The 27,425-nt window shown below is 43.2% G+C and overlaps 1 protein-coding gene across 4 annotated transcripts in view; it reads left to right on the forward strand.

Moving 5' to 3' along the window:
- Window positions 1–731: 731 nt before the first annotated feature.
- The window catches only part of SNAPC3 (small nuclear RNA activating complex polypeptide 3), a 47,669-nt gene continuing 20,975 nt past the window's right edge, over window positions 732–27,425 (forward strand). For 2 of the 4 annotated variants that reach the window (XM_038170188.2, XM_072030706.1), the window contains exons 1-8: window positions 1,965–2,247; window positions 10,023–10,100; window positions 11,145–11,229; window positions 11,981–12,085; window positions 12,441–12,590; window positions 17,686–17,768; window positions 18,995–19,159; window positions 20,209–20,316. In XM_038170188.2, coding sequence (XP_038026116.2) covers window positions 1,994–2,247; window positions 10,023–10,100; window positions 11,145–11,229; window positions 11,981–12,085; window positions 12,441–12,590; window positions 17,686–17,768; window positions 18,995–19,159; window positions 20,209–20,316 — 1,028 coding nt within the window. In that variant the 5' untranslated portion in view covers window positions 1,965–1,993. Of the gene's footprint in view, window positions 869–1,964; window positions 2,248–10,022; window positions 10,101–11,144; window positions 11,230–11,980; window positions 12,086–12,440; window positions 12,591–17,685; window positions 17,769–18,994; window positions 19,160–20,208; window positions 20,317–22,076; window positions 22,999–27,425 lie in introns of those variants that run through there. The other 2 variants (XM_072030707.1, XM_038170187.2) reach the window with 2 other exon arrangements.

The raw sequence follows: 27,425 nt of genomic DNA on the forward strand, positions 1-27,425 counted from the left end.
TCTCTTTTTTTTTTTTTTTAAGTAATACAGTACAGACCCCTAAAATACAGAAGAACTCAAAAAATCAAACCTGTCATGGGGAGAAGGAAGAGAGGCAGTGAACGAAATTCATACATCTTACTGATCATTCCAAGAAGTATGAATAGAGCACAGCAGTTTCTAGAGCCTTCCAGACATGCTCCTCAGCAGCACAGACCTCTGTGATAGCTCTGTGGTTGGCTTGTGTTGTAGAATTCTGTAGTCATTTTCATGTGGTTTTGGGACAAAATCCAGCTCACTGATTTCCACATTGTTTAGTGTGCTTGGTATTCCAAAGAAGGTTTTTGAAACCAATATCCTTCTCTGAACATTACACAACTGTTTTCTGGAAGAATAGGATTTAATCCTACTACTTTTGGCCCAAAGTGTTTCTAAATGTTTATGCCAACATTTAGATCAATACAGCCTACTCTCATCTGTGGCTACAACAGATACATGATAGGGTGTTTTCAAATTTCAGGTAGTGTTGCAAGTGCACAAAGGGGAAAGGTATGTTCATAACATAAACAGAACATGCCCATCATGGGAGATCACAACAAACATATAAAAAGGCAGGTGTGGCATTGGAAACTGGAATAAGAACCCCTCATGGAACAACATGGAACAACACGGTTTCGGGGAGGATACAGCAGGAAGTGAAGGCAGCAGTCCCTAATCAAGAGCTTCCTCCAGAGCTTGGGAGTGTCATGATGCACAAACGTGATGGATGAAGAAAGCAGAGGGTGTAGCTGAAAAGGAAACAAACAGTGTCAATGAGTGCAGGAAAAATGGACTGAAGCTTAGCAAAACTTCCATAATGAGGAATAATAACTGTAATTAAGAGGCAAAGGTGAGTGAGAGCTGATGAAAGAATTTAGCACTGAAATGCAGTGCAAGTCTAAATATAACTGGGGAGGGAACATGGCTGTAGATCACTCTGTTATTGCTAAGTGAAGCAAAATATGGTCCTTCATCATAGGCTGTGCTATTACATTCTAACCACTCCTAAGTACTTACACACTCCTCTCAACGACTTTCTCTTGCAAAAGCTGCAGGTAAATGCTGTGACCACCGTCTGCACTTGGCATTCTGCCCCTTCCACGTAGCTTTCAGAGACATGACCTCTGATCACAAACTTTTCTGGTCTCAACCTCACCCTCTGCCCCTCCTTTCTGAGTACTATTCCATTACTACTTAAAGAAGTAATAGGGTATTTTGACTTGAAGCGAGTGAGAACGCTGTTGTTTAATTGGTACTTGAAAAAGGTGTATCAGGTTAGATCACCCCAGGATTATTTGTGCCTCTTTCTTAACAGGTGGTGATAACAGCAGCCTTGTCACACTGTTCCTATGGCTAATTTCCAAATTCTCTAACAGGAGAATATGCTGCGCCTGTGCACTGCGGGGTTCTTTGCACCTTCTCTAAAATGCTGCTCCTGAAGCAACTGAAAGCATCATTAATCCTGCGTGGCCGGGGGGGACTATATATATATATATATATATGTGTGTGTGTGTGTGTGTGAAGCCTATATATATATATATATATGTATATATATGTGAGGTTCTGGAGATATACATACATACACATACATACACACACATACATACACAATGTATATATATACATACGTATCTCTAGAACCTCACTCATCGTATTTCTGCACACCCTAATGCTGTAAAAAAGGCTCAGCCAGCACCACGCTTGCGTTTCAGCAGGAGGATGGCTGGGGCCGGTGTCCTTCCCCACCTCGCTGGTTCCGTAGCAGAAATTTTCAGTCAGGCGCGATGAAAGACCGCACGCCCCCATCACACCCCAGCGCCGCACGCTTTTAAGGACTTTATTTATTATTATTAATGTTTGCCACGCAGCCCCCCGCGTTCCTCCAGGAGCGGAAGGGGCGGGTGTGTCCCTGAGGAGGTGACGCGTTTGCAGATGGCGGACTACAGGCCCCAGGGGGCGCCGCGGGGCGGCGGCCATGTCCGTGCCCGTGCCGGTGCCGGCCATGTCGGCGGCGGCCGCCCCCGAGTACGAGGTGGGGGAGCTGCACAGCCGTGCCTTCAGTGTCGGCGCTCTGGGCCGCGCCTGGCGGCAGCAGCTGGGGCCCCCCGACCTCTCTCTGGCGGCGAAGGAGGAGGAGGAGAAAGATGAGGAGGAGGAGGAGGACATGGCCGTGGCGGAGGAGCTGGGCTGCGGCTTGGAGACGGCGGCCGAGCTGCGGGCAGTCTGCAGGTGGCCGCGGGAGGGGGGGACTGCGGGGGTGGGTGGGTTCCTCCTCCCCCCCCCCCCCCCTCTATTTTCTGCTGGAATAAATAGTGGAGAAGGAAAACGTTTCTGCATAGAGCAGTGCTGTGCTTTTCCTTACTGTGTGGGCTTGTCGTGGTGATGAACCGGGTAAAGACGCAGCGCGCTGCAGGTAACAGCGTCCCTGCAGAGCGCTGAGGGTGTATGGGTGTGTGTGTATGTGCTCTGGTTGCAGAGGTGGAATTCAGGTGAAGAAAGCAACCAGACATCAGTCTTAACACTGCCTAGATGGGCCCTGGCACCCTACGGTAACTTCTGACCCTGTGCATCCTCAGCCTCTGCCTGCTTTCCCTGTCGGGGCTGGCTGTGCAAGGCTGGGCTCCTGACGCTTGGTGCAGGGACAGTGCTGTTTTGCTGAGCTGCCCAGCCGGCACTGGGTCTGGGAAAGAAAAAAGGTTCTCATGTTGTTGTGCACTGGCTCCCATGTAGCTCTGCTCCTTTTTGCAGACCGGTGAATTGCAAAGTTGTGCTAGCACGGGAAGGGGAGAACCGTCCCGGTGCTAGATCAGCAGGATCTAACATGTTAAAGCTGAGAGGCATCAGGCTTCCAGATCAGATAAGTAGTGAGAATCACCTGCTCTTACCCGATCTCTAGGAAAGGCTGGATTTCACACAGCAATTGCTGCAGAAAGCGTCGCAGCTGGTGGTTTGCCTGCAGCTCATCAGTTACAAAGATGCACCAGAGCTCTGTTGCTACATGTATGGCTTTGTGCAGGTCCCTTGATGGTTGTTTCCTCAAAGGAGGGAGAAGCATGTACTAGTTTTTGTAAAAGCAAGGTGGAGGTGGCTCTCTTTCATGCATGGAGTAGAATGAACTTAGTCTCTGTAGTGCTTTAACCCCAGCAAGCAGCTGAACCCCACACAGCTGCTCACTCACTCCCCCCAGCTGGATGGAGGGGGAACACTTAGAAAGATGAAAGTGTAACAAGAAAGAAGGAAAGAAAAAAGGAAAAAAAAATAATAAGAGGGGGGATGACACAAATTAAGAGAGTGACAGAAGGGTGGTTGCTTACCACCAGCTGACTGATATTTAGCTAGTTGCTGAGTATGGTGCCTTCCCCAGTCATCCTCCCCTCTTTTTACTTCTGAGCACACTGTTGCATAGTACAGGACATTCCCCTGTTCCTCAGGGCCAACTTTCCTGGCTGTGTTCCCTCCCAGCTCCTGGTGCATCCCCAGCCTTCTGGCTGTCAGGGCAGTGTATGAAGCAAAGACCCTGCTGCTATGCAAGCACTGCTCTGCAATAAGTAAAATGCCAGCGTGATGTAAGCGCTGTTTTCATCATAAATCTAAAACACAGCACCAAAGGAGCTGCTGTAAATAAAATCAGCTATCCCAGCCAAACCAGGACAGTCTCAGATGTGAACAAGAAGGCAAAGGTTGGTAATGTAGCTGAAGCTGCGATCCATATGGGTACACTAAGTGCAAGGTGCATATGAAATCGGACAAGTTGTGTGGTGAGTGTCTTGCTAAATATTTCCACGCTTTTACTTCAAATTGTGGTGATAACATGACAGCAAAGCCAACATCAGCAACGTTTTTTGAGATGTTCATTAACTGGTAATTACTGTTTGTTTAAATGGTGATGGTGCTTGAGAGGGAGGAGGAGGTGTAGGAACGTACCACACTGCTTCAGTAAAAGGCAAGAAACATGCAGAATTGGAACCCAGGAGCACCGAGTTCAAAGTTGGAGCCAAAACATACCTGTGTGTATGTTGTGTGTGATGGTGAAAGTTTGGGAAGCCAATCGGAAATCAGGCCCTTTAGGGACAGTTGTAGTGCAGGAAGAAATCAGGACAGTGAGTTATATTTTGCCTTGTCTATGGAGGAGAAGCTTGCTAAGTGTTCTCACATTTTTTAGTGCTAACTTAACTAACCCAGTGCTTTACTTCAGCTGTCATAGTTTTGGTGATTGGGATTTTTTTAGCATTACTAGGCTTAGGAAAAATAGAGGCTGATGCTAGCATTATAGAGGCTAATGCTAGAGGCTAGCATTAAAAACAGGTCATGTGTTCTGGTGTGGCAGCACTTGTGAATGACTTTTTAAATTCTCCCTCTATAGGTATAGTTTCTGTTCCTGTGCTGTGGCTGACTCTCTGCAGTGACCCTGTTTCTTGATCTTTGATGCTGCTACTTTTGCTTAAATTTCAAGCAGATTTTCTGTGCTTTATATTTCCCTTCCTTTATTCCATGCTCTTCTCTTCTGTCTCCTTCCATCTATGACTGCTACATTTCATCTGCTGTCTGCATTTGCTGGTGTTACGGAGCAGTGCTGACCATTTGCTGCTGAGTAAAAAGTGGAAAGTGATGCTGTGAGCAAGAAATTTTGGAAAAGGGAGGCGAAAAGGGAGAGAGGGTCTATGAGGGAGAAAGAACAGATCATCTGGCAGCTGCCTGTTGGCTTTGCAGGAGAACGAAGATAAACCTGCACATCCTGATGTGACCTTTTCCCTCATGCAGGCTGGAATCCCAATCCCTAATCTCTACGTGCTTTTGCTTTTAAATTAAATAGTCCTAGCCTCTTGAATCTCTCCTTAACATTGGCCAACCTCAAGTAACCACCTCCAATCACTTTCACTTGCCTGCCCTGAGCTGTTTGTACTCGTCCCTTGAGAAGAGTTGACAACTGTGGACTGCACCAAGACCTGTTTTGTGCAGTCTGCTGGTCACACTTGTTGTTGGCCTAAATATAGTTTCCTAGGCACTGACATGAAGGCGTGTTGGATATAAACACATTTTCTTGAGTGAGCTACTTGTGACTGAAGCTCTGGCAAGCTAAGCTGTTTTGCTTTGGTTAGAAGAGAAATGGCAAGATGTGGATACTCCTGCTGTACCTATTTTTTTGTAAACACAGGTACAGCAGGAGTAAGGGAATCTTTCCTAGACTCAGGATAAAGTTTTTCAAAACCCATAGTGGAGTCTTTTTCGCAATATTTGTGATATAGTATATCTTCAAATATTCCTCATGGTTTAGGACTCTTCTGATGAGAAGAAATGGAATAATATTTAAATGCTGTTTAACTTGCTGTGCATCCCAGTGTATTGTGGTTGAATCTCTCCTTTTTTTGCACCTGTGTATTTTTCCATTTGCAGGAGAATAATTGCACCTTCACTTTACTTGAATTTGACTCAGTAAGAACAGTTTGCATGCTGTTCAACTTGTGTGCAAACCACGGTTGTACGGGTTGTGTGCAGGTATAAAATGCAGTCCCCAGCTAGGAGATCCTGTCAGCTCTTCTCTTAAATAACCAAGATGTTGGGAGAGTCAGGTTTTGCCCCTTGTTCCGTCAGTCAGCACAGAGATTTACACTGGGTTTCAGTAGTGATGTTTGAGAGACTGAAGTGTTTTAATGCTGGAGGTGCTTGGCTGTGTTACTCCGTTTTGCCTTCAGAGTGGTTTGTTGGGTAGGTGTAGGACAGGCTTAGGCTCAGATCAGTGTGGATTTTAGGTAGGTCAAGGGAGGTGAGGCTTACAGGTACCTTATTTCTCTTCAGCCCCGATTCACCTTCTTGTTTTATTAGAAGGGGTAGTTGTAAATATCTCTAGGGATGTGTTATAAAGCTGCATTAAGCTAGCATTAGTGTCTTATCGTATTAGTATTTAGCATCTCGTAGCATTAGTGTCTCAAAGGTGATGAAAGTACAGCCCTCAAAATATGTGCAATGCAGAGAGTAGTATAAACACGGTATCTGATTTAGCAGAAAAGCATCAGGCAAAATACTAAGCAATCTTCAAAGTTTTTAATTTCTAAAACTGAGGAAGATTTTTGTGTTGCCAGAATATTCTGAGAAAAGTGAGGCCGTGGTGATTAAGGGCTTTGCTGATGTTCTGTTTCCATGTCCAAATTACCACAGGCCTGGCCTTAGCCTTCTTATTTTTAGCCTTCTTCCAAGGGGACGTGAATTTTGTGTAGCACTTTGCTTGCTTTATTTAAGTGCGACCTTTGCCTGTTGTTCCCTGTCACTATCCTACAGTTCATCTCAATGCCCGTTAAGCAATTTGGGCATCTGCTGTAATTATTTCCCCCCTGCCATAGCTGAGTGCACTGTTGTGTGTATGACCGCTCTTTGTCTTGAAGCAGCTTGCCCTGGGAGTGAGGTGCGCCTGGCGCAAGCTTTCTGCTGTGCAGTTTGGTAAGTTAGGCACGGGACACCCACTACCTGGGCTTAATTCCCCTAGGGAGTAGCCATACACCTTACCAAGGCAGATTTTCCTAAGACTGTGGACCAAGTGTGGTTCCACTGCAGTGGAGTTACTCTAGTGTGGCCTACAGAAGAGGCTGTGTAGCAAAGTCTCTCAGGACTTAAATGCCTGTGATACAGTGAGACTGATTCAAAAGCCTGAAAAAGGTATTCTGCATGTAACATTCCTTTAGAAATCAAAGGTTTCTGGCTTTGAGGAGTTTGAAATGGCAGTATCAAGGCTCACAAAGGTCCACGCAGCCTCCTAGGAATCCAGTGTCATTTTCTCTTTGTGCTAGCCACCATCCCAACCTTACATGGAAAATGAGGAAACAGCTTGCATGACAGGTGTTTTTCATTGTGTTTTCTTGAAGCTGCTTTCTAGGGAATGTGAGTTGTTTCCTGGTGTGGATGATTAGTGGGCATTCAGCAGATGCCACAGCCAGAGATTGCTGTCTAATGCTATGGGTGGGAAGGAAAGCATATGTTAAGTATTGGTGAGCTTGACACTGTATGCTTGTGTAGAAGGGAAACTGACTTGTGGAAAACAGACTCCACAGTCAGTAAGATTGTAAAGTAGGTATGTTTATGCAGCACAGGGAGTAGTCCCACCAAAATCATGTGCACGTGACATGGCAACTTGCCATGGTTATGTGCAGTAAAGAGTTGCATATGCATGGAGTTTCACAATGCACTTATTCATACACATAACCTGTCCCTGCTTCATATTAAAATTAGTTCAAGAAGTCATTTTCATAACCTCCTCACATCTGCACTTGTGCAGTGTCTCCTGGTGGTGGTCGCCGGGGTTTTTGGGTGTGAAGGTTGGTGACTCTTCCTTGCCACCACTAGTTGACCACTTGTGTTTGTGCAGACTCAAAACCACAAAATCCTCATCTTGACAAGAGCTCCTTGGCTCTTGTCTATCCACAGAACCAGTTTCTGCAAGTTTCTTAAGACAGGCTCATGCTCCCATCAAGAGACTGATCTTGGTAAGGGGCCCAAGGCTTCTTGCTTTAATTAATTTGCACAGTGCACAACAGTTAGCAAAGACAGTAAGTAGCATCCACCAGTTTAATGCTGTCAGCACTCCAACTCTACTTGATAAGATTCTCCTAACTCCCTCTCTCAAAATGGGATTTTGTTGCCTTTGATGTAGGTAGAATTTTACAACAGTAGGTTTCAAATCTTGCAAACAACCTACGTGTTGCTTAAAGAGCGAAGGGCCTAGGCATGTTTACAAAATGGCAGGACCTCAAGAAATTCAGGGCTTTTAGGTAAATAGGGTCACTGATGCAAGTGCAGGAAGACTTCAACAAACAGCCTAGGCAAGTTGGTGGGATGTAGATTGTGTTTATTGGCCACAGAAGGGTTATTTGTGAATTGCTTTACCTGCCAGGGGCTATATTTACTTCAATGGGTGGGCTGTTCATACCAGTGACCTGTGCTGAATGGAGAACAACCCTATCTAAAGCTGATGCCTGCTGTATATGCTCCAAAGTACTCTTTATGTTGCTTACAATGACTGTTCTTTAGCAGCAGTCTGCATTCAATACAGGGCTGACTTAATTGTCTCTGCCTGTAGTTCCTCTGGCGGGAATCTAAGGATAAGGTTGGTTCTTTTTCTAAGGGGCTGCAAGTAATTGCTGCATTGTTTTTATTTGTATTTAAAAATAATAGATCTGAACGAATCTTCTCAGTAACTTGAAATACACAGAAAAATTCTTATTTTTCTTTTAGAGTACATCTGGATGGTGTGAAAGTGTCTAAACAGTAGTAAATACAAGTAATCGTCAGTGCAGAATAAATGTATCGGGTCATCAGAAGTAGGCCACCTACCCTGAACCGAAACCTTATCTCTGACGTTTACTTACTGTCAGCTGATAGCAGCTGGTTCCAGACTTCTGTTTCTCAATTGCTGTATACTCCTGTGCAGTCCTGCTCTAATGACTTATCCATTACTGCAATTATAGACTTCCCGAGCTTAGTATTGTTGACATGGAGGACATTAGAAGATGGTAATGAAAAAGAATATAACCAAATCATGCATTACATTGAGAATAGATAGTACAATCTTTTTTTTCCTCCTGGATTCCACCAGTGCTCTCCTTCTCCATATGGAGAGATTTGCTTAGCTTTGTTGGGATTCAACCTGAACAATGACATAAGCAGCGATATAAGCCCTGACTTTATATAGTCTGCAAGCAGTGGGGAGACAGATCAAGTCTGATTCAAAGTGGGTGATACTTCTCTATTTTAAATGGTATTTTTTTTCCAGACTGTTTTCATGTTGGATAAAATTTGCCTTGATTAATAATAAAATAATAATAATAAAAAAACCTGTTTTTTGAATCAGCATTTTTCTGTCTGTTTTTAGATAAAAAAAAGGTAGGTGATGCTAGTATAATAGTGTCTAATCTGAAGCCTACACATGGATAGTTGGGTCTGTTTGTGGTGTGATGTGGAATAACTTTATATTATAAAACTGTGACAGGATGCAGATGTGGTGTTCTGAAGGACTTTTTTTATTTTATTTTTTTAATGTATTGATGAGAAGGCACTTCTTTACTCTGAGGGTGATAGAGCAATGGCACAGGTTGTGAGGTTGTGGAGTCTCCTTCTCTGGAGATACTCAAAACCTGCCTGGATGCCATCCTGTGCAACGTGCTCTGGGTGATCCTGCTTGGCAGAGGAGTTGGACTAGATGATCTCCAGAGGTCCCTTCCAACCTCGGCCATTCTGTGGTTTTGTGAGAAATTTCATCCTTGTTTATGGTATGAAAGCATGACATTTGTGTAATCTGTTTAAATCAGTACTGCAGCCAAACCAGTTCTGCTCTTCCATCCTACATCCTGCAGTGATTTGCACTATAGCAAAAAATTCCTGTTAGCTGTACTTTGGATACTGTATGGGCACAAAAAGAGAGAGTGTTAAAAGGGTCTGAGGATGGAAAGAAGGATGCAAGGAAGGGTGGACCTACCACTTTCGGCAGAAATGTTGTTTAATTCCCACTGGAAGAAGTGTGGTGCAAATTAATGCCTTAATACAGCAGTCAGTACTTGTATGAATGTGGTGGCTTGCCTTTATGTGCTTGGGTGAGTTGTTAGCTTTGCCATATGGGTTGAGTCTGATGGTTCTTTTTGGTTGAATCTGTTTTGCCATATATCATCAGAAAATTGGAGCAGGTGGGTGGGGATTTTAAAAAGTCAAGTGACGTTTTTATTTTATAAAAAGTGTTGGACACACATCTCTACTGGGGCTTGTTACACCTCTGTAGGCAGCTGTGCTTTGTTAGGAAGAACGCGAAACAGAGAAAACTTGCCCAGTGTCTGTGAAAGCCAGGAATAAATTCAAGGAGTCTTTTACTTCTGGTTCTCTGTCCTACCAGGGCATGAGGGCAGTAGAGCCCTCATGTGCCTTGTTTATTTGCATTTTACTGTCTTTGTTCCTTTTAAGAACAACTTAGAGATTTTTGTTAAGTATGAAAAAGTGTGCAATAATTGTTTTCTTTGTTGTCCTAGTGTTGATATGTTAATGTCTTCCGATAAAGACAAGGACGCGGAAGTTATTCCTGAAGATAGCAGTTTGCTAACTCTTCGGTATGTTGCTACCATATATTGTCTGTATCCTCATTTGAGGGAAGGGAAGAAGACCAAACAAACACAACAGCGAGGTTAGCTGCATGTTCATTTTCTAGGCCATGGTGTACTTTCTGAAGCAGTGTCTAGAAATACTCTAAGGGCAGAAACACCACTTTAGGACAAGCTAGTTGGTATGAGCCTTCTGCTTGAATGTTACTTTGGATTTTTTTTATTTTTTTAATGAAGGTATGACACAAAACACACCATCTTTCTTCCTGGAGGAATTGAGGATTCCTGAACCTAGGTGCTTCTGAATTAGTGCATTTTGAGCACACAGGAAACTTCCTGAGAGCATGTGAAGAAGGTTACTATAAAAAATAAAAAAATACATCTTTAGTTCTTATCTCTAGCAACCCACAGTCCCATTGTAACATCTGAAGTGTTACTACTGAAATTATGGCCATATAGTTCTTTAAAATCTTCCTGAAAACCTTCAGGAACCTTCAGGAAGGGGTGAATAGACTTGTCCTGGAAGTTAAAATGGGTTTGTTATTCACACAGTGGTTAAATATGTGTATTGTAGTAGATATTCTAGGTGTTGTGCTCTTTTGGTTTTTGTTTTTTTTTTTTAGAAGTTCTTTTTAGGAAAGTATGTCCAGGGGTTGATAATATTAGTGTTTTGTTTTTTTTTTCTTTTCTTTGCTTGAGTATGAATTGGATTTTTCTAAAGCGTGAGGACTAGAAAAAACAGCTTCCTCAAAGGTAGCAAGGGTCTGTAGGGTCTCTGCGGGGTCAACATTTTGTTTTCTCTCATGTTAAAAAACTGCCCACAAACAAGCTGTAATTTGAGTACTGGGGGGGAGGAAGCTAAAATCCACAACCTGGGATGATGTATGGGTAATTGGCAGACAGGATTATTGCAAATGTTGTTTGTACTAAGATGGCCAGAAATCTTGCTCTTTGAAAGCTGCGCTGTAGTGCCCTGTGTTATTTGAAATATGTCTACAGATTGTGTACAGAAGTTGTTTAATGAAGTTTTTGTCCTGTGTTTATGTCCATCAGAATTAGAAAGAAGGTACTAGAGAGGAGAGAAGAAAGAATCATTGTGGATCGGGCTTGCAGGCAAGAAACTCTTGCCTATGAGATGGTAAGATTTCCCTGTCGTCTCACAGGATTTCAGTGCTGCCTAGCACAACCAAAATCCGACTACTGGTTGCTTTTTTTTTTTTCCCCATTACTCTGAACCTGTGTACACTGTAAATGTTTGCAGATCTGAATCTGCAGATAATGACTGAGATTAAAGACATTTTATGGAAAGATAACACAGCAACTCTTCTCTTGTTCTGTTGATACCAAACATGGTAAGGAGGAACTCCAGCCCCTTACTGCTGTATGAGTGCTTTTACTTGGCTGCTACTAAAGCATTGTGTAGGGTGTCAAGTGTACTGAGCATTGTACGAGCTTACTGTAGAGCTAGACAAAATGCATAGCATTGTTGCTTGCGGAGCCCCGTGTTGATATCTAAGCTTTCATGTATAAATAGTTGTCAGCTGGTTTCTGTAGAGCTGAAAGAGGAAAACAGTAGAGGCGAAGTCCCTAGGTCTGAGCTTCATAACCCGTGTTTCTCAGCCATTCTGGTTTGCCGCAGTAGCTGGCTGTCTCTAATTGGCATAAGTACCTCAGTTTCTCCAGAGCTGAGGAATAAAGGGAAATGTTTGAAACCACAATTTTTCACTTTCCCATGTTGAAGGAACGAGGCTGTTAATTCAGAAGGCTGCAGAAAGACAGTCGAAAACAAGTTACGGTTAGAACAGAGTTTGTCAGACTTTTATCCAGGGATCGTGGTATATAAGAGTTTGCCAATATAATATCTATTTGTATCTTTTTTTTTATTTCAGGAGTCACATGCAATTGGAAAGAGGCCAGACAATCCAGCAGATCTAGTAGAAGAGGGAGAACTGATTTTAACTCTGAACATTTTCTATCCTGTCATATTTCAGAAGGTTGGTACTAAATCCTCTAAGCTATATTCTAATACCTCTGCTTGGGTAATGTACTGCTTTCCCAAGCATTTAAAATCAGTGACACCACTGAGGAAGCATGATAAATTCTTCAACTGTGGTAACTTCTCAAGGCTTTTACAGAACATGTTTTTCCTTACGGTACTGGTATACACAAAGACATTTCTACATAAAACTGGTAATTTCCATCTGTAAAATAGGCTGAGGCAAGTTTAAATCTTAAATAGGAAGGTGTTGTTCTGTGTGCTGCTATTAAATACCTCAAGCTGTCAAGTCAAGAGCAGTTCTTATACTGAAGTAGTTTTCACTTGAACCTTGTATGCTGTTTTCTTTGTAGCACAAAGATCACAAACCCTATCAGACAGTCCTTGTACTGGGCAGCCAGAAGCTTACTGAACTGAGAGACTCCATTTCCTGCGTCAGTGACCTCCAGATAGGTGGAGAGTTCAGCAGTCAGCCAGATCAAGCACCAGAGCACATCAGCAAGGTAAAACCTTCTGCTTGGAGCACTTACGTGTAAGAACTTGGAAAACACAGTAGGGAGGGGCTTGTTCGTTGTTTTTTTATTTTTGTCCCTCCAGTACTATATTTAGCTAGATTGGTTCTGAGTGGGGTTTGTGCCACAAGTAAATACTTCCTGGTGGCATTGCCAAGCTGACGTACGTTTTTGATGGCGTGTCAAGAGAAATGTCATTAGTGCTATTGCTGGAAAGTAGTAACCCTAACAGTGACTTCTTGTGGAGAGATGTCCATGTGGACTGTTTTTTACACTGAGCAATATTCTGAAACACCAGAGGTAATGGAAAGCTAAAGATGGACTTTACATCTCTGAACACAACTCATAGAATCATTAAGGTTGGAAAAGACCTCCAAGATCATCTGGTCCAACCATCCCCCTACCACCAATGTCACCCAGTAAACCACGCCCCTAAGCACCAGGTCCAGCCTTTCCTTGAACACCTCCAGGGATGGTGACTCCACCACCTCCCTGGGAAGCCCATTCCAATGCCTGACTGCTCTTTCTGAGAAGAAATGTCTCCTCATTTCCAACCTGAATCTCCCCTCATGCAACTCAAGGCCATACCCTCTAGTTATCTGCAAGAAGAGGCCGATCCCCAGCTCCCCACACCTTCCTTTCAGGTAGTTGTAGAGAGCAATAAAGTCTTCCCTGAGCTTCCTTGTTTCCAGACTAAACACCCCCAGTTCCCTCAGCCACTCCTCACAGGACGTGTGTTCCAGGCCCTTCACCAGCTTTGTAGCCCTTGTATGGTATGCTTCAGGCCCTCAAAGTCCTTCTTGTAGTGAGGGGCCCAAAGCTGAACACAGCATTCAAGGTGCAGCCTCACCAGAGCAGAGTACAGGGGAACGATCACCTCCCTGCTCCTGCTGGCTGCACTATTCCTGATACAAGCCAGGATGCCATTGGCCTTCTTGGCCGCCTGGGCACACTGCCACTTCATGTTCAGGTGAGCATTGACCAGCACCCTCAGGTCCTTTTCCTCTGCACAGCTTTCCAGCCACTCTGCCCCAAGCCTATAGCACTGCATGGTGTTGTTGTGGCCAAAGTGCAGGACCTGGCACTTAGCCATGTTGAACCTCATCCCATTGACCTCTGCCCATCAACCCAACCTGTCCAGGTCCCTCTGCAGAGCCTTCCTACCCTCCAGCAGATCAACACTTCCCCCCCAGCTTGGTGTCATCTACAAACTTACTGAGGGAGCACTCAATTCCCTCATCCAAGTCACCAATACAGGTATTAAAGAGGATGGGCCCCAACACTGACCTCTGGGACCACCATTGGTGACCGGTCACCAGCTGGATTCCACCCCATTCACCACCACCACCCTCTGGGCCCAGCCCTCCAGCCAATTTTTAGCCCAGTGAAGAGTGTCTGTGTCCAAGCCATGGGCTGCCAGCTTCTCCAGGAGAATACTGTGGGAGACCGTGAGAAAGGCCTTGCTGAAGTCTAGGTAGACTACATCAGTGGCCTTTCCCTCATCCACCAGGCAGGTCACCTGGTTATAGAAGGAGATGAGGTTGGTCAGGCAGGACTTGGCTTTCATGAACCAATGCTGACTGGGCCTGATCCCCTGGTTGTCCTGTATACACTGCGTAACTGCATTCAAGATGCCCTGTTCCGTCACCTTTGCTGGCACCGAGGTGAGGCTGACAGGCCTGTAGTTCCCCGGGTCCTCCTTCTCTATAGGTGGGAGTTACATTAGCAAGTCTCCAGTCATCTGGGACCTCTGTGGATGACCACGACTGCTGGTAGGTGATGGAAAGTGGTCCACAGCCTCTGGGCAGTGTGTGCCAGTGCTCTGTCACCGTAAAATGTTTCTCGAGGTATAGACAGAACCTCCTGTGTTTCAGTCTGTACCTGTTACCACTTACCCTGTCACTGGGCACCACTGAAAATAGCCTGGTTCCATCCTCTGTGTACCCATGGTGATGAGATTTCCTCTGAGCCTTCTACAGGCTGAGCAGTTCCAGCTCTCTCAGTATTTCCTCATATGAAAGATGCTTTGGTCCCTTCATCCTCACGGCCCTTCAATGGACTCTATCCAGTAGCTGTATCTATCTTTGCACTTCTCCTTGCAGAACTTCATCAGGTTCCTGACGGTCCTTTTCTCTAAGCTGTTGAGGTTCCTCTGCGTGGCAGCATGACCCTATGACTTCTCAGCCAGCCCTTCAAGTTTTGTGTCATCTCTAGACCTGCAGAGGGTATATTTCACCCTATCCTCTGGATCATTAATGAAGGTGTTAAAAAGGACTGGACCCAGTGTAGACCCCTGGGGTACACTGCTAGTTACTGGCTTCCAACTAGATTTTGTGACACAGATCCCACCCTCTAGGCTCAGCTGTTTGGCCAATGTTGTAAATTAATAGTATAGCATATTATCAAAGTAGTATAATTTATATGGTGTGTGATAATGCATAATCTGAAGAGAAACCATAGTGAACTCTGTACTCTGGAACCTGCACATTCTGCTTTTTTCTGTGCAATCTGAAGAGAAACCACAGTGTACTCTGCATTCTGGAAACAGTATGCTCTGGTTTCTTGTCAGTTCGTATATTATCGTCTATTATATATTGCATAACTTATATTACACTGATAGTATATTAGTTATAACTCTGCTTGTATTGTTGTATATATAAAACTGAAAATTTTGCACATTCCCGTTTAAGACAACTGAAAGATGTCCTCCATCTTTTCAGTTATATAAATTAAGTAGAATAATCTTTCTACCTAGCTACTAAAGCAGTAGCTGATTGATTCCGAGACTAGAGGGTAAACTCCCTTCCTGTGCATGCAGAGGAGTCATCTGAGACTACCAAAGCATTCCTAGAAGACAGGGTTGAGATGTGGCTTCCTAACACAAATAACTTCTACAAAGTAAATGAATGCTATGCCTGGCCTCCCAGCAGGAGTTGTTTGTGAGAGGTGTGCTTTGCTTCCATCTGTTTCTTTTCCTGAAGCATGACTAGGAATCGCAACAAACAGCAGAGTATAGGCTGAGTGCATGTCAGTAAAGTTGCATGATTACAACAAAATGTGTGTGTTCCTTCAACAGGCAGGTAATCAGCTGTCATTGGGGTAGAATTATCTTATTTTGGTCTAGAAAGAAAGTAGTAGCAATACTTACTAGAAGTGTGTTAGCTTTTCCAAATTCTTGACAGTTAGTAGGATCCTAGAAGCTAATTTAAATCATAGTGGCACTATGAGAAGCTACAGAAAAGAGGCTGTTGTATGCAAGGTAGCTGTTGATGCCAGCTTTTTCTTCTCTTGAAATGAAGTTGGGGTACATAAGCTGAGCAGAAAGATCAAGTTCCTGCTCTCATTGGTTAGGGAAACATCTGTAGCTGTTCAGCTGATGCAGAGGGCAGGAGACTTTCTGGATTTTGTTGGTGTAAGTAGGCAGAATTTATTTCATCTTGGGTTTTGTGATTTTACTCTTTGCATCTGTGCCATTTTAATTTTTTTGTAAACGAGCATTTGAGTCAAAGCAACATAAGGGGGATGTTTAAGAAAACTAGTCAATATGGAGGTGCTTTATTCCACAGAACAAGGATCTTGATCTTTTGCGTGAATATTATTATTATGGGGATCCCTTGGAGAAATGTGATGAGACATTCCTCCTTGCATGCTGAAGGATAATGCAAAGTCTGAGCAGAAGGAATGTGTGAGTCATATCTCTTGCTAGCGTTAATCAGGAAAGACCTGACTCAGATTCCCCAGAATCTTGACCTTTTGTCAAGGGAGATGGAAAACGGCTGCCTTCTGAAGCTCGGAGCAGCCTGTGCCCTTCAGTCTGTGCCCTTCAACCTCCCCTCATCTCTAACAATAAATGCAGTGCAAAGCTGGCCTTTTTCTGCAGCCCCAGCTCCAGGATAGACTTGTTCCAAAAGAACTTGGAAGAACACAATTTAAATGTGATGGATAAAAAAGCACAGATTTTGTGGTCATCTCTCTGCTCAGACTGCTTGTTTGTATAAAGACTGTTTTGAAACCAACAATAGGAAATTACGGAAAAAGGAATTACAGAAAGCAGATGTGTGCTTTAATTAAGCAATTACTTTTTTCTTAGGTATCAATGATGTAAGTATTGAAATAAAAAGTATGTATGTTCTTCCCCATCTTACTTTTGTCTGTGTATATATATATAATGATATTCTATTCCATTTCTTTCTCCTATTGTAATAGCTTTATTAGTTACAAAACCGCACACGTAGTTACTATTTTGTAGAAATAAAGTATGGCTCTAACTTTAGTTTTGGGAAAGGACAGCTCTCTGAATATTGCTGTGCAAGCAATCTGGATAGGTAAACATAACAATACTTAACTGTGTTATTCGAGTAGGATATTTTCTCCATATTTTGTTCCTTCTCAAGAACATGCATGCTGCAGGAGCTATTTTTATGGCTGGATATGACTTTACCTTAAATAGTTATGTAGTTCTTCTGCAGAATTTGTTATGTATGTGAGGACATACATAATTTGTTATGTATGTGAGGACAGCTCATAGGTTAGCTCAGTTTCATGATTTGGAAAGTGACAATGCTTGCACTGCTGATATGAATGCCACAACTTGTTAATAGTATTTGATAGAGAAGGTTGGTACCAGGCATGCCTGTCTGCATGTGACAAACTTTGTAATTAAGGAAGCATTTTGAAGGAAGCTTGATTTTCTTCTGATTTCCCCAGAGGTAAGGGGATTGGACCTTCCCAAATTGCATGTCTGTCTTGTTTATGTAGATGTGACTAGGGACTGCTCCTGTGTAGCTATCTTGTCTCTGTTGTGTGTGTGTGCACATGCAGGCGACAGGATTGCAATTATTCTCTGTCATCCCAAGTGCTCCTTGTGATGTTTTGTGTTTTATAGAAATCCATAACTGCAGTGATGGGGATAGGAATAAGAGAATTAAAATAACGTATATTGCCTTGAGAATAATATCAGCAGAACAACTGCATGAGCCTTCTTGTCAACATCTAAAACCGGAGCAAGGTTTATCTCAGAAATGTTGTAATGTTGAAGGTGTTAAATATCTTGTAACACTAATGCAGACTTCTCTTTCTTTCTCAGGATCTCTACAAATCTGCTTTCTTTTATTTCGAAGGCATCTTTTATAACGATAAAAGATATCCAGAGTGCAGAGATCTGAGCAGGTACAGCATTCATAGACGTAGGCTATCGAAAACCTTAAAGGACAGGAAATTTACTAAATTTTTATTATGATTTGTGGTGTTTTTAAGACTGGAATGGTTAATGTGTAAATCTAGAATGGACTTTTCATTTCTACTCATACCACTTATAAAAAGAAAGAATGCAGTTGTGTCTCACAAATTCTGTTTTGATGTGTTGGAATGCTGTGAAAGGGAAAACATTCTTTTTCAGTGCCCTCCTTAGTTATGATGACCACCCAAAAGACTTGTCTTTGAGGTGGAAGATGGGTTAGAAGGACAGCAGGCTCAACTGTGTGGGAATCAGTTGTTCTGCTCCATCTTGAAATTGTGCTGAATGCCTTCATGGTTAAACCAGAAAAGAGACCGTTAGGAAAAGAAATGCAAGACAGCATTCCCAAAGTCTCGGGTATCTCTTACTTGGAACTATATGTACCATTTAAGCAATACGCCGTTATTTTGAGGAAGTGGGGACTTAATGACACAGTAGTGAGACTTAGGAGATGAAGTTGTTAGAATGGTATGAAAGAGCTTTGTGTTTGAACTGTGTTCCTGTTGTGCCAAACTCGGTATGTGATTTCAAATAAATTAATTATTTTGCTGCTGCTTCTCTTTCTGTCCATGAGCAACAGTGATTTTTATGGAAAAGGCTGTGATGACATACACAGTTCATAGTGAATATATAGTTTATTGTGAAATGGCACGTATGTAGGAGTATACTGAAAATAATTGTAACAGTGCCCTTCCAATCCTAAATAGCTGTGCAGTTGTCACCCTTGTTTCTTCTTGGGGAAAAAAATAAAAATAAAAAATGAAACCAACAGCTTTAAAACAAAGTCATAGGCCAAAGGAACGATGATCACCTGAATAATTGGAATGCTTTAGAAGTGTCAGGCTGCAAATGACCTGACCTGGATGGGGTGCCTTCCATCAGTAGTGTGCACTCTGACTAGACCTCCTCATCAAGCTACCTGGTAGGGATTTAAATGCAGGTCTTCTACAAGAACAGCGCGCAGTTCTGCAGAGCTGTGTTACTGCTGTGAAGTTACCTCATTACAACCTGTTGTGAACTCTTTTCTTTTCAACCTGTTAAACTGTATCCCACTGAAGAGCATTGCATGTTCCCCAAAAAGTAAGGAAAAGGAGTATTCTTCCTTTCTGCATGTTTGCAGCTTATAGCCTTGCTGTGCTGATGACCTTTCTATTTTCAGAACAGTCATTGAGTGGTCAGAAGCCCATGACAGAGGCTATGGAAATCTTCAGTCAGTTAAAATGGAGGACTACACATTTAATGATTTGTCCCTCAAAATTGGCTTTCCATACCTTTTCTGCCACCAAGGGAACTGTGAGCACATCGTTATCGTCACGGATATAAGGTAAGTTTCTGCTGTTTGGGAGTTGCCAGGCAATTAAAAGCAAGCCTTCAGTGGACAAACTTCAGACAGTTAAGTGCTAAATATCCCTTAGACTAACTTGAAGATCACTCATGTGTCTTTCTCTAGGATTTATTTAAGATTTATTACATATACCACCTTAGAAAGGAGGAAAGTGATCTCCCTTGCATCTTTTTGTAATAGTTTGTTCTGCATAAAAAATGTGGTTTCTTACTAGAATGACATGACTTGTGATATGGGAGGAATGGCACCCACAGTGAAGAGCCTTTTCTATGCAAAGCCAGTGCGTGCCAAATTTACAAAATAATTCTGGGGCACTGGGCAGCACACTGCGGATAGCAGCTCTGGCTGCAGTTAACTAGACTTGGTAGTTTAGACTTAGTGCCAGGCAGCAGAAACTGAAAAGGGGATGGAGGAATGGAAATAGTGGGGTAACATGGATGGGCAAAGCACAGGAGGGAGAAGGTGACAGTGGCTGTGAAGTGGCAACCACATCAGGAATAGAACTGTTACGTATGCTCTGCTCAACATATAAAGGGTAGAGAGAGCACTCCTCTGAGTGTCTGTAGATCATTTTTTCCTCCTAGAAGCCTGATATATCTAAGTATTGTTAATAAACGATATCTCTCAGAGGAACACAGCCCAAAGAAGGGTCTGGATGTCACACGATGATGATCTCAGGGTTGTGAACCTCTGAATATTCTCCTAGTTATGCTTGTGCCTATTAGTCTACGCAGGAGGTATAAGCTTTAAACTGTAATTTTGAATTATTTGCTTGAATGACTAGAGTAGATGCTCTGAGAATTTCTGAGTTAGTAACACAAACTAAATTTACTTCTGATGATAAAAGCCACAGATGGTGCAACGAGTAGTCTCATCTGAATACAGATGAAGACTTGGAGAAACGCTAAGCAGAAGTAAAGTCATAGTTTGTACTGGAATTGAAGTCCTGCATCCATGCTTATGTTCAGATCAGCTCCAATGTGTCTGAGTTTTTATTGTATTTTGTGTATTTATTTATTTCCTTCAAGGCTTATTCATCATGATGATTGCCTGGACAGGAGCCTCTATCCCTTGTTAATCAAGAAACACTGGTTATGTACCAGAAAATGCTTTGTATGCAAAATGTATACAGCCAGGTATGCTACATAATTTATCTTTTTAAGGTGTCTTCTTAAACAAATCTTTATAGATGTTTTTACTAACTTTCCAAAAATAATCAGAGCTCTGTATGTTTTTGGTACACGATGTGAATAATCTCCATCCAAAAATCCGTTAAGTGCTCTGAGATTCTATATTTCAGGCAGGTGTCCCTTGAAAAGGCTTCCTGCAGGTGTAGTCAATGGGAGGAGATGATTCAGGATGATCGAAGAATTGTAATGGTGCAGAGGTTAATTCTTTGGCTCAGGTTCTTTTGCATACATACAGCTGGGCTCTTGATCGTTTACTTACTTTTGAAAATCTCAGCGTTGGGGGAGTGCGATGCATTTTTACCTTATGACAAAAGATGCGGGATATAAATTCTCTTACATAGCTTTTGCTAAATCCAGCATTTAAGTCTGACTTCAGTGTATACAAATCTGGAGATTTTCAGAAGAAGAAGGCATGTAGCTCCCCCACGGATAAACTTCAGACCTCTGCCTGAAAGCTCTGTACTGTGCTGGTGCACTTGAAGGAACTTCTTGTGATGCACGGATTTTCTTCAGATAGAAGAGCAGAACGTGAACTTGCTACTGCAGGGTTTAGTGCTGTTTTCTTAGACATGAGAAAGCCTGTCAGTAGTCATGGTAGAAAGTTCTCTCAAGGAGTTCTGTGCACTAAACTAGGCTCCTTGGTTTTACAGACCTGAATGGTTTCTTTACAAAAACCCTTACTGCCTCCCTTGTGTTCCCTGCACCATCCCCTGCCTCCCCCTCCCCCCAACACGCTTAAACTCTGCCCCCGTTTGACACCAGAGCTGTGTTCTGTTACCTTGCTAGTTTGGCCTTAGATTTTGCCTGGAATTAGGCAAAGAGCCAATTTTCCATCATGACAGGAGCCTCTTGTAGGGTTCCTAGCAGAGCCCCCAGAATGCCTTCACAAGTGGCTATAATCTGTGAGGCATTTGGCCAGAAGGGGGGGTGGAGCCAAAGGGTCAGTTTGGGGGAAAGATGGGATAGGGAGGGCATTACCAGAGGTGATGTAAATGCATTAAATTAAAACGAGGATTAAGCACTAAGCTTAAGTGGGGAGATGCTAAACCATGGATGCCAGAGCTGCTTTGGCTGTCTGTCCTGTATGTTGTAATCTGTGCAGATAGCATCTTTAATCACCAGAGGCCTTGAGCTGTCAGGGCTACCATAAATTAATTGCTCAGTGACATGACAGCCCCTCCTTGTGCTGGCAGCTGTGTTCATGTTAATTTTTGTGTTCGCTGGGGTGTGCAGCAGTCCTTCCTTGCCCTGTCTGCATCACCCAGGCCTCTCTTGCAGACTTGTAAATGGATTTGGTTATCCCAAGAGTAGTTCGAGGTCAGTCGTGTGCATGCTCTGTATCAAGGTTTCTCGCTGTAAGGTAAAACAGATTTATCTTTTATGACCTAAATGTCCAGAGGCTGGGCAGAAGATTCCTGACTCATTTTTTGTTGTTGTTGTGCACTGTGTGAGCTCCACGGGTCTGAGGGTTCCACAGGACAGGCAGTGGCATCAGTGGCAGATGTCAGCTGGGATTGACACAGAACAGGCAGAGGGGTTAGGAAATGGCTGTAGGCCTGGGATGGTAAACACGCAATGTACGTAGTACCTGTTCAGTGTAACCATACTGATGTTTGTTGATGCCATCCCCACCTCTGAGTGAAACATTGAGATGTTTGTCGTGTGTTTGGCTTGCATGGAAAACACTTGTGTTTTGTAACTTGCAGGTGGGTAACCAACAATGACAGTCTGGCACCAGAGGATCCTTGCTTCTTCTGTGATGTTTGTTTTCGAATGCTCCACTATGATGCAGAAGGCAGTAAACTGGGGGAGTTTCTTGCATATCCTTATGTCGATCCTGGGATTTTCAACTAAAACTTGCATGATTCAGTGGACTACATCAATGAATCTGTTGCTCTAACTGCTAAAACCACCAAACAACTTGAGCGTTGAGCACACTATAGGATTTTTGGTTAAATTTTTAATTCCTCTGAGGATGAAGGAGCTCTTTGCACTTGAAATCTTTTTTGGTATACCATATACATCCACAGAGAATAAGTTAGCATGGAAAAATATGCTCAGGTGTATTAATACAGTGCATTTTTAATATGCTTTTACTACAGTACAGTAGCTTGGAGATTAGACTCTCAAAATCTGGATGTTTTGAAGAGATAATACCCTGAGAATGCCTGTGTAAAAGCTGCTAGGGTTTTTGTTTGTTTTTGTTTGGGAAATCTTTTGCATCCAACACTCTGTTAACCTCAAAGGATGACAAAATGGTCTTTGGGCATCTTACCTGGAAAACTGGCAGTTGTCATCTCTGAACAAGGTTGGAAATTGGTGCATTGAATTTGCTGGGATGAGGATGCTCCCCAGGAGACAGCTCATAGTGCTGGTTATCTTCTAGGTCTTTCCATCAAAAAGAGGGTGCTTGTATCCGTAAGCTCCTGCTGTCCTTGCATGTTGACGCTGAGGGCTTGTTTTTTGAAGAGGAAAACACATTTTGCCAAATACTGAACTGTAGTCTGCCTTTCAAATAACTCAATTAACTATGTTTACAGTGTATGTAGTTGTGAATGTTCAAAATCAGTGTCTGTTGTGCAATTTTTTATATTTTTGTTGTTTCTATTAAAATGTGAGCGATTTGTACTTACTAGTCTTGTGTTAAGTTGAAACTCTGCTTGCTGAGGCAGAATATACCTATTTAGTGTCTTGCTTTTTAAATTTTTAATCTGGAATTCAGGGGATTTCAGTGGAGATCTGGCTGTTCAGGAAAGCTAGTCATGCTTTTAGGAAAGCTAGTAAAGTAACTGCTTTTCTTTTGAAAGTTTCAGCCAGTTCCTAAGAAAATCTCCTTCTGGTTGGTGTAAAAGACTGCCTCCTCATAACCTGCATACAGTAATGCGTTGGATGAACTGAACTGCTGTTCAGATCCTGTGGCCTGAATTATGCACGTGCTTGCTTGATTATCATGGATGCCTTGAAACTCCATCACGCAGATACCTGGCTGCTTTCCGGTGGCGCACTAGTTTGTGTGAATGTAAACCAGTGTTTTTTCAGGACCAAAAAAAGGACGTGACTCTTTGTTTGTCTTCTAAGTCAGCCCACTGTTGGTCTATTCATTTTTAAAATGGAGTAGTGAACCTAGCCCTGCTGTCAGGTGTTGGGAAGTGCGATGGTTTGATAGTTCTTATCCTGCAGGAATCTGCAGAAGAGGAACTGCCCTGCCCTCAACACTGCCCCAAGTCAACCTGTTAGGGCACAACTGCTTGGCTGTGCTGTAACAGCTGATTTGAAATCCCCTGCAATGCACTCCTGGCTGCAACTTCTGTGTTTTTTTTTCCTCATCTTCATCTTTTCTCCAACCCTGTCCTCTGTCAGCCGCCTCCTGATAACACGCCAGCTTCCCAGTCCTCTTCAGTATTGGAGCTGAGATCACGTAGCTTTAGAAATTCTATCACCTGCCTATTGTTTAGTTCTTTGATGCCTTATTGTGGTGAATTTTAAGGAGGCAATCTGTAAATTTTTGTGCTTGTGTAGTCTTAATTTGTTTTTCTGTTTTGCTTTTCTTTAGCAGTAGTGTGGTGGTATCACACTGATGGGCAGCTAAGCTACACCACACTGCTCTCACTCCCCATCCTCAGAAGGTCAGAGGGAGAAAATATGATGAAAAAAAGAAAGCTTGTGGGTTGAGGTAAGGACAGGACGATTGCTCACCAACTATCATCATGGGCAAAACAGACTCAGCATAAGGGAGACTAGTGTAATGTATTGCCTATTAATAACAGACTAGAGCAGTGAGAAGCTAAAACCAAACTAAAAACACCTTCCCCACATCCACCCTTTTCTACCTCCTCCCCCCAGGGGGTGGAGGGGAGCAGGAGAATGGGGGCTGCAGTCAGTCCCTGTCACTTTGTCTCCTCTGCTCCTTCACGGTCACTCTGCCCCTGCTCCCCATGGGGTCCCTCCCACGGGATGCCGTCCTTCCCAAACTGAACCTGCGGGGGCTGCCCACAGGCAGCAGCTCTCCAAGCACTGCTCCCACACGGCTCCGTACCATGGGGTCCATCCATTCCCCAGGAGCAAACTGCTCCAGCACGGGTCCCCCACAAGCAGCAGCTCCCCCCAGACCCCTGCTCCTGCATGGGTTCCTCTCCACGGGCTGCAGCTCTGGCCCGGGGCCTGCTCCTGCGGGGGCTCACCATGGGCCTCAGCCTCCTCCAGGCCACATCCACCTGCTCCACCGGGGGCTCCTCCACCCATGGGGGGGCTGCAGCGTGGAGATCTGCTCCATGTGGGACCCACGGGCTGTAGGGGGACAGCCTGCTCCACCAGGGGCCTCTCCATGGGCTGCTGTTGTTTTTTTGTTTTTTTTTTTTTCCCCTGTTTCTAAGTATGTTACCACAGAGGCACAGATTGCTCCCTGGCTCGGCTCTGTCCAGCAGCAGGTCCCTTTTGTAGCCAGCTGGAGGTGGCTCTTACCTGACAGCTTCTGGACTCCTCTTGCACCACAGTGTGTATTTTTATTTTATTTATTCTTTTAAAAGAAGCAACAGGAAGAGAATTATGTGAATTTATTCTTTCATTAAACTAATTCTGCCTCAGTATAAATGTTTTCCACCTAACCTATTTACCTTCTTTCCAGTAAAAAGTTACGGTCAAATTGGTTACAACAGCTGTTCTTTTGACAGGTTAAGAAATTTTGTTAGGGCCAGTCCCATACTTCTAATAAGGAATGAGAATCTGGCCACAGTCTGGGTGCAAGAAGTGAGTGCATCTATGCTGAACTACAAAATGGAGAACTCATAGTAGAAGTTACAGTGTGGTGTGTTCTGGTCCTATTTGATATTCAGTTTTATCTTAAATGACAAAACAGAAAGGTTACAATAAATCATAGTTTTTAAAGATGCTTTTAATTCCCAGGTGTTGTCACAGGACAGCCGGTTCTGACCTTAATTTAATGTTTGTGAGCGATTCCTCTGAGTGAAATCCAACATCAGACCCGGCTGCCTATTCATAATTAACTTGCTATGACACCAGCTGGATAGTTGTGTTTTGGCTAATTGTTAAATGTTCTTAGAATGTAAGTGATCACAGCTTCAAAGTAAGTTTATTATTTCACAATGAAAAATGAGAAAATAATTATTTGTAATAATCCTGTCTATGTGTTTGTTTTTTATGTTTTTTTAAAAGCAAGGCAATCAGTTTGTTTCTTACAAATTCCTTATTGTGTTAAATTAGGTACAAAGGTATGGATGGAATTAGAATATGTTTAGAATTAAATTCAAATGAAATTTTAATAGTCCTGCCTGCTGACATGTGAAGACTTATGTCTGCACTTACCAGGGGAAGCAAAAAGGCTAGAGAATTAAAAATTGCAGTTGAGTCCAGGCATGACTGTGTATTAATAGCATTAAAGATTAGTAGAAGGCTCTTAGAATGATCTTGCTTTTTATCCACCTTTTTAAAACTTTTTTTTTTTTCAATCTGTTTGCATAGACAAATTTTTATCTTAGGGGAAAAATACAGAAAACTTTCTTCTTTAACTTTACAGTGCATTTCAGACTTAAAAGCATGGAGTCACCACACTAAGTACAAGCTAGAAAGCATTCTTAAATTAAAGGCATTAATCTGAATTTCTGTTTGCCTTTTTGCTTTGATCTTTTTAAAGACTTAGTGATTGGCAGTGTGAACCTTTACAACTCAACTGAAATTTCCAAAAGGTCTTGGAGGTTCGCTCCTAAAGTTTTTGCTTTGCTAGTGAGGTGACGACACAGGATGCTGTCCTCGTGGTGAGGAGGGGAGAGGTCCCTCTGATTTTACTGTGGGCATGAAGTACAGAAGCAAAATGTAGCGTGTGTAGACAGCGTCACTGTCCAGTGCTAGCAGAGCGCTTGTAACATCAGCACAGTGGCCCCCTGTGCACCTGGAGGAAGAAGCAAACCAAGGTGGCTGTGCGGTGTTTTGTTACAGTAAACTTGACTCTGGAACAAGACTCTAGGACGCTGTGTCAGATGAGGTTTAGGTTGGATATTAGGAAAGGTTTCTTCACTAAAAGGGTTGTGCAGCACTGGAAGAGGCTGCCCAGCAAAGTAGCTGAGCCAGCATCCCTGGAGGTCTTCAAAAGCCGTGTAGGTGCTGTTCTGTGGATGTAGAGGTGCTGCTGTCAGAACCAGCTCTGCTCTCAGTTACGTGCGTTGGTTGTGTCTCTCCTGCAAAAGGGATGAGCCTTATTCCTCAGGAGACTTAGAGTTGGACAGCCTAGTCCTCACCTCTCAGAAGTACTTGTAAAGGGGCACAACTCACAGAAAGCTACTCAGAATACTTAAACACCCTGGGAAGTGAGATAATCATTCTAGAATCAGTGAGATTCTGTGAATTCACGTTACGTCTGGTTTGTAGGTGGGCAATAAACTCAAGCAGCTGAGTAGGTAGCAGTGGACGTGAGTTACTTGCAGCAGCATACAGCTGGTAGCGCTCCGTTACCCTCTGGAAGTGGTGGCATGGTTGACCCTTCGTATCTTCAGCAGTTGTGAAGCACAGATGTGCGTTAGCTCATTGACCTTACTTCCTAACGTGTGTGAAAACAAGGTGGATTTGGCATAGTCGTGAAATACAGTGCCTTTTTTTTTTTTTTTTGGTGAAATGGTTTTGATACAAAGGAATGATCAAAATCAGGAAGTGCCTGTGAGAGAATTCCTGTTTATTTTGGGTTAATGTATTTCTATAAAGACTTCTGAGGGTGACAATCTAAGGGTGACGGCTTGTAGAAATACACAAACTCTGATCTGCAGCAGCTACCTGTGCTTGGAAGCTGAAGGACAATGCTGTTGTCTTTTGACCTACCTCTAGGGCCTTGTCAGTTTGCCCCCGTTTTCCGCAGTCTGTCACTAAGTACTAAGGATCATTGAAACTTAAGATCTACAGCAGCCAAACATCATGACCATCTACTAAAAGCAACTTCATGCTGGGACCTGCCATGGCTGTTGAAGATGGTACCTTAAATCAAACCTGCAACATCACGATCTGAAAGGTATTCAGTTTTGTTATACCAAAACCTTCCATTTTGTTAGACA

Source organism: Anas platyrhynchos, chromosome Z, assembly GCF_047663525.1.
Source record: "Anas platyrhynchos isolate ZD024472 breed Pekin duck chromosome Z, IASCAAS_PekinDuck_T2T, whole genome shotgun sequence".
NCBI classification, from domain to species: Eukaryota; Metazoa; Chordata; class Aves; order Anseriformes; family Anatidae; genus Anas; species Anas platyrhynchos.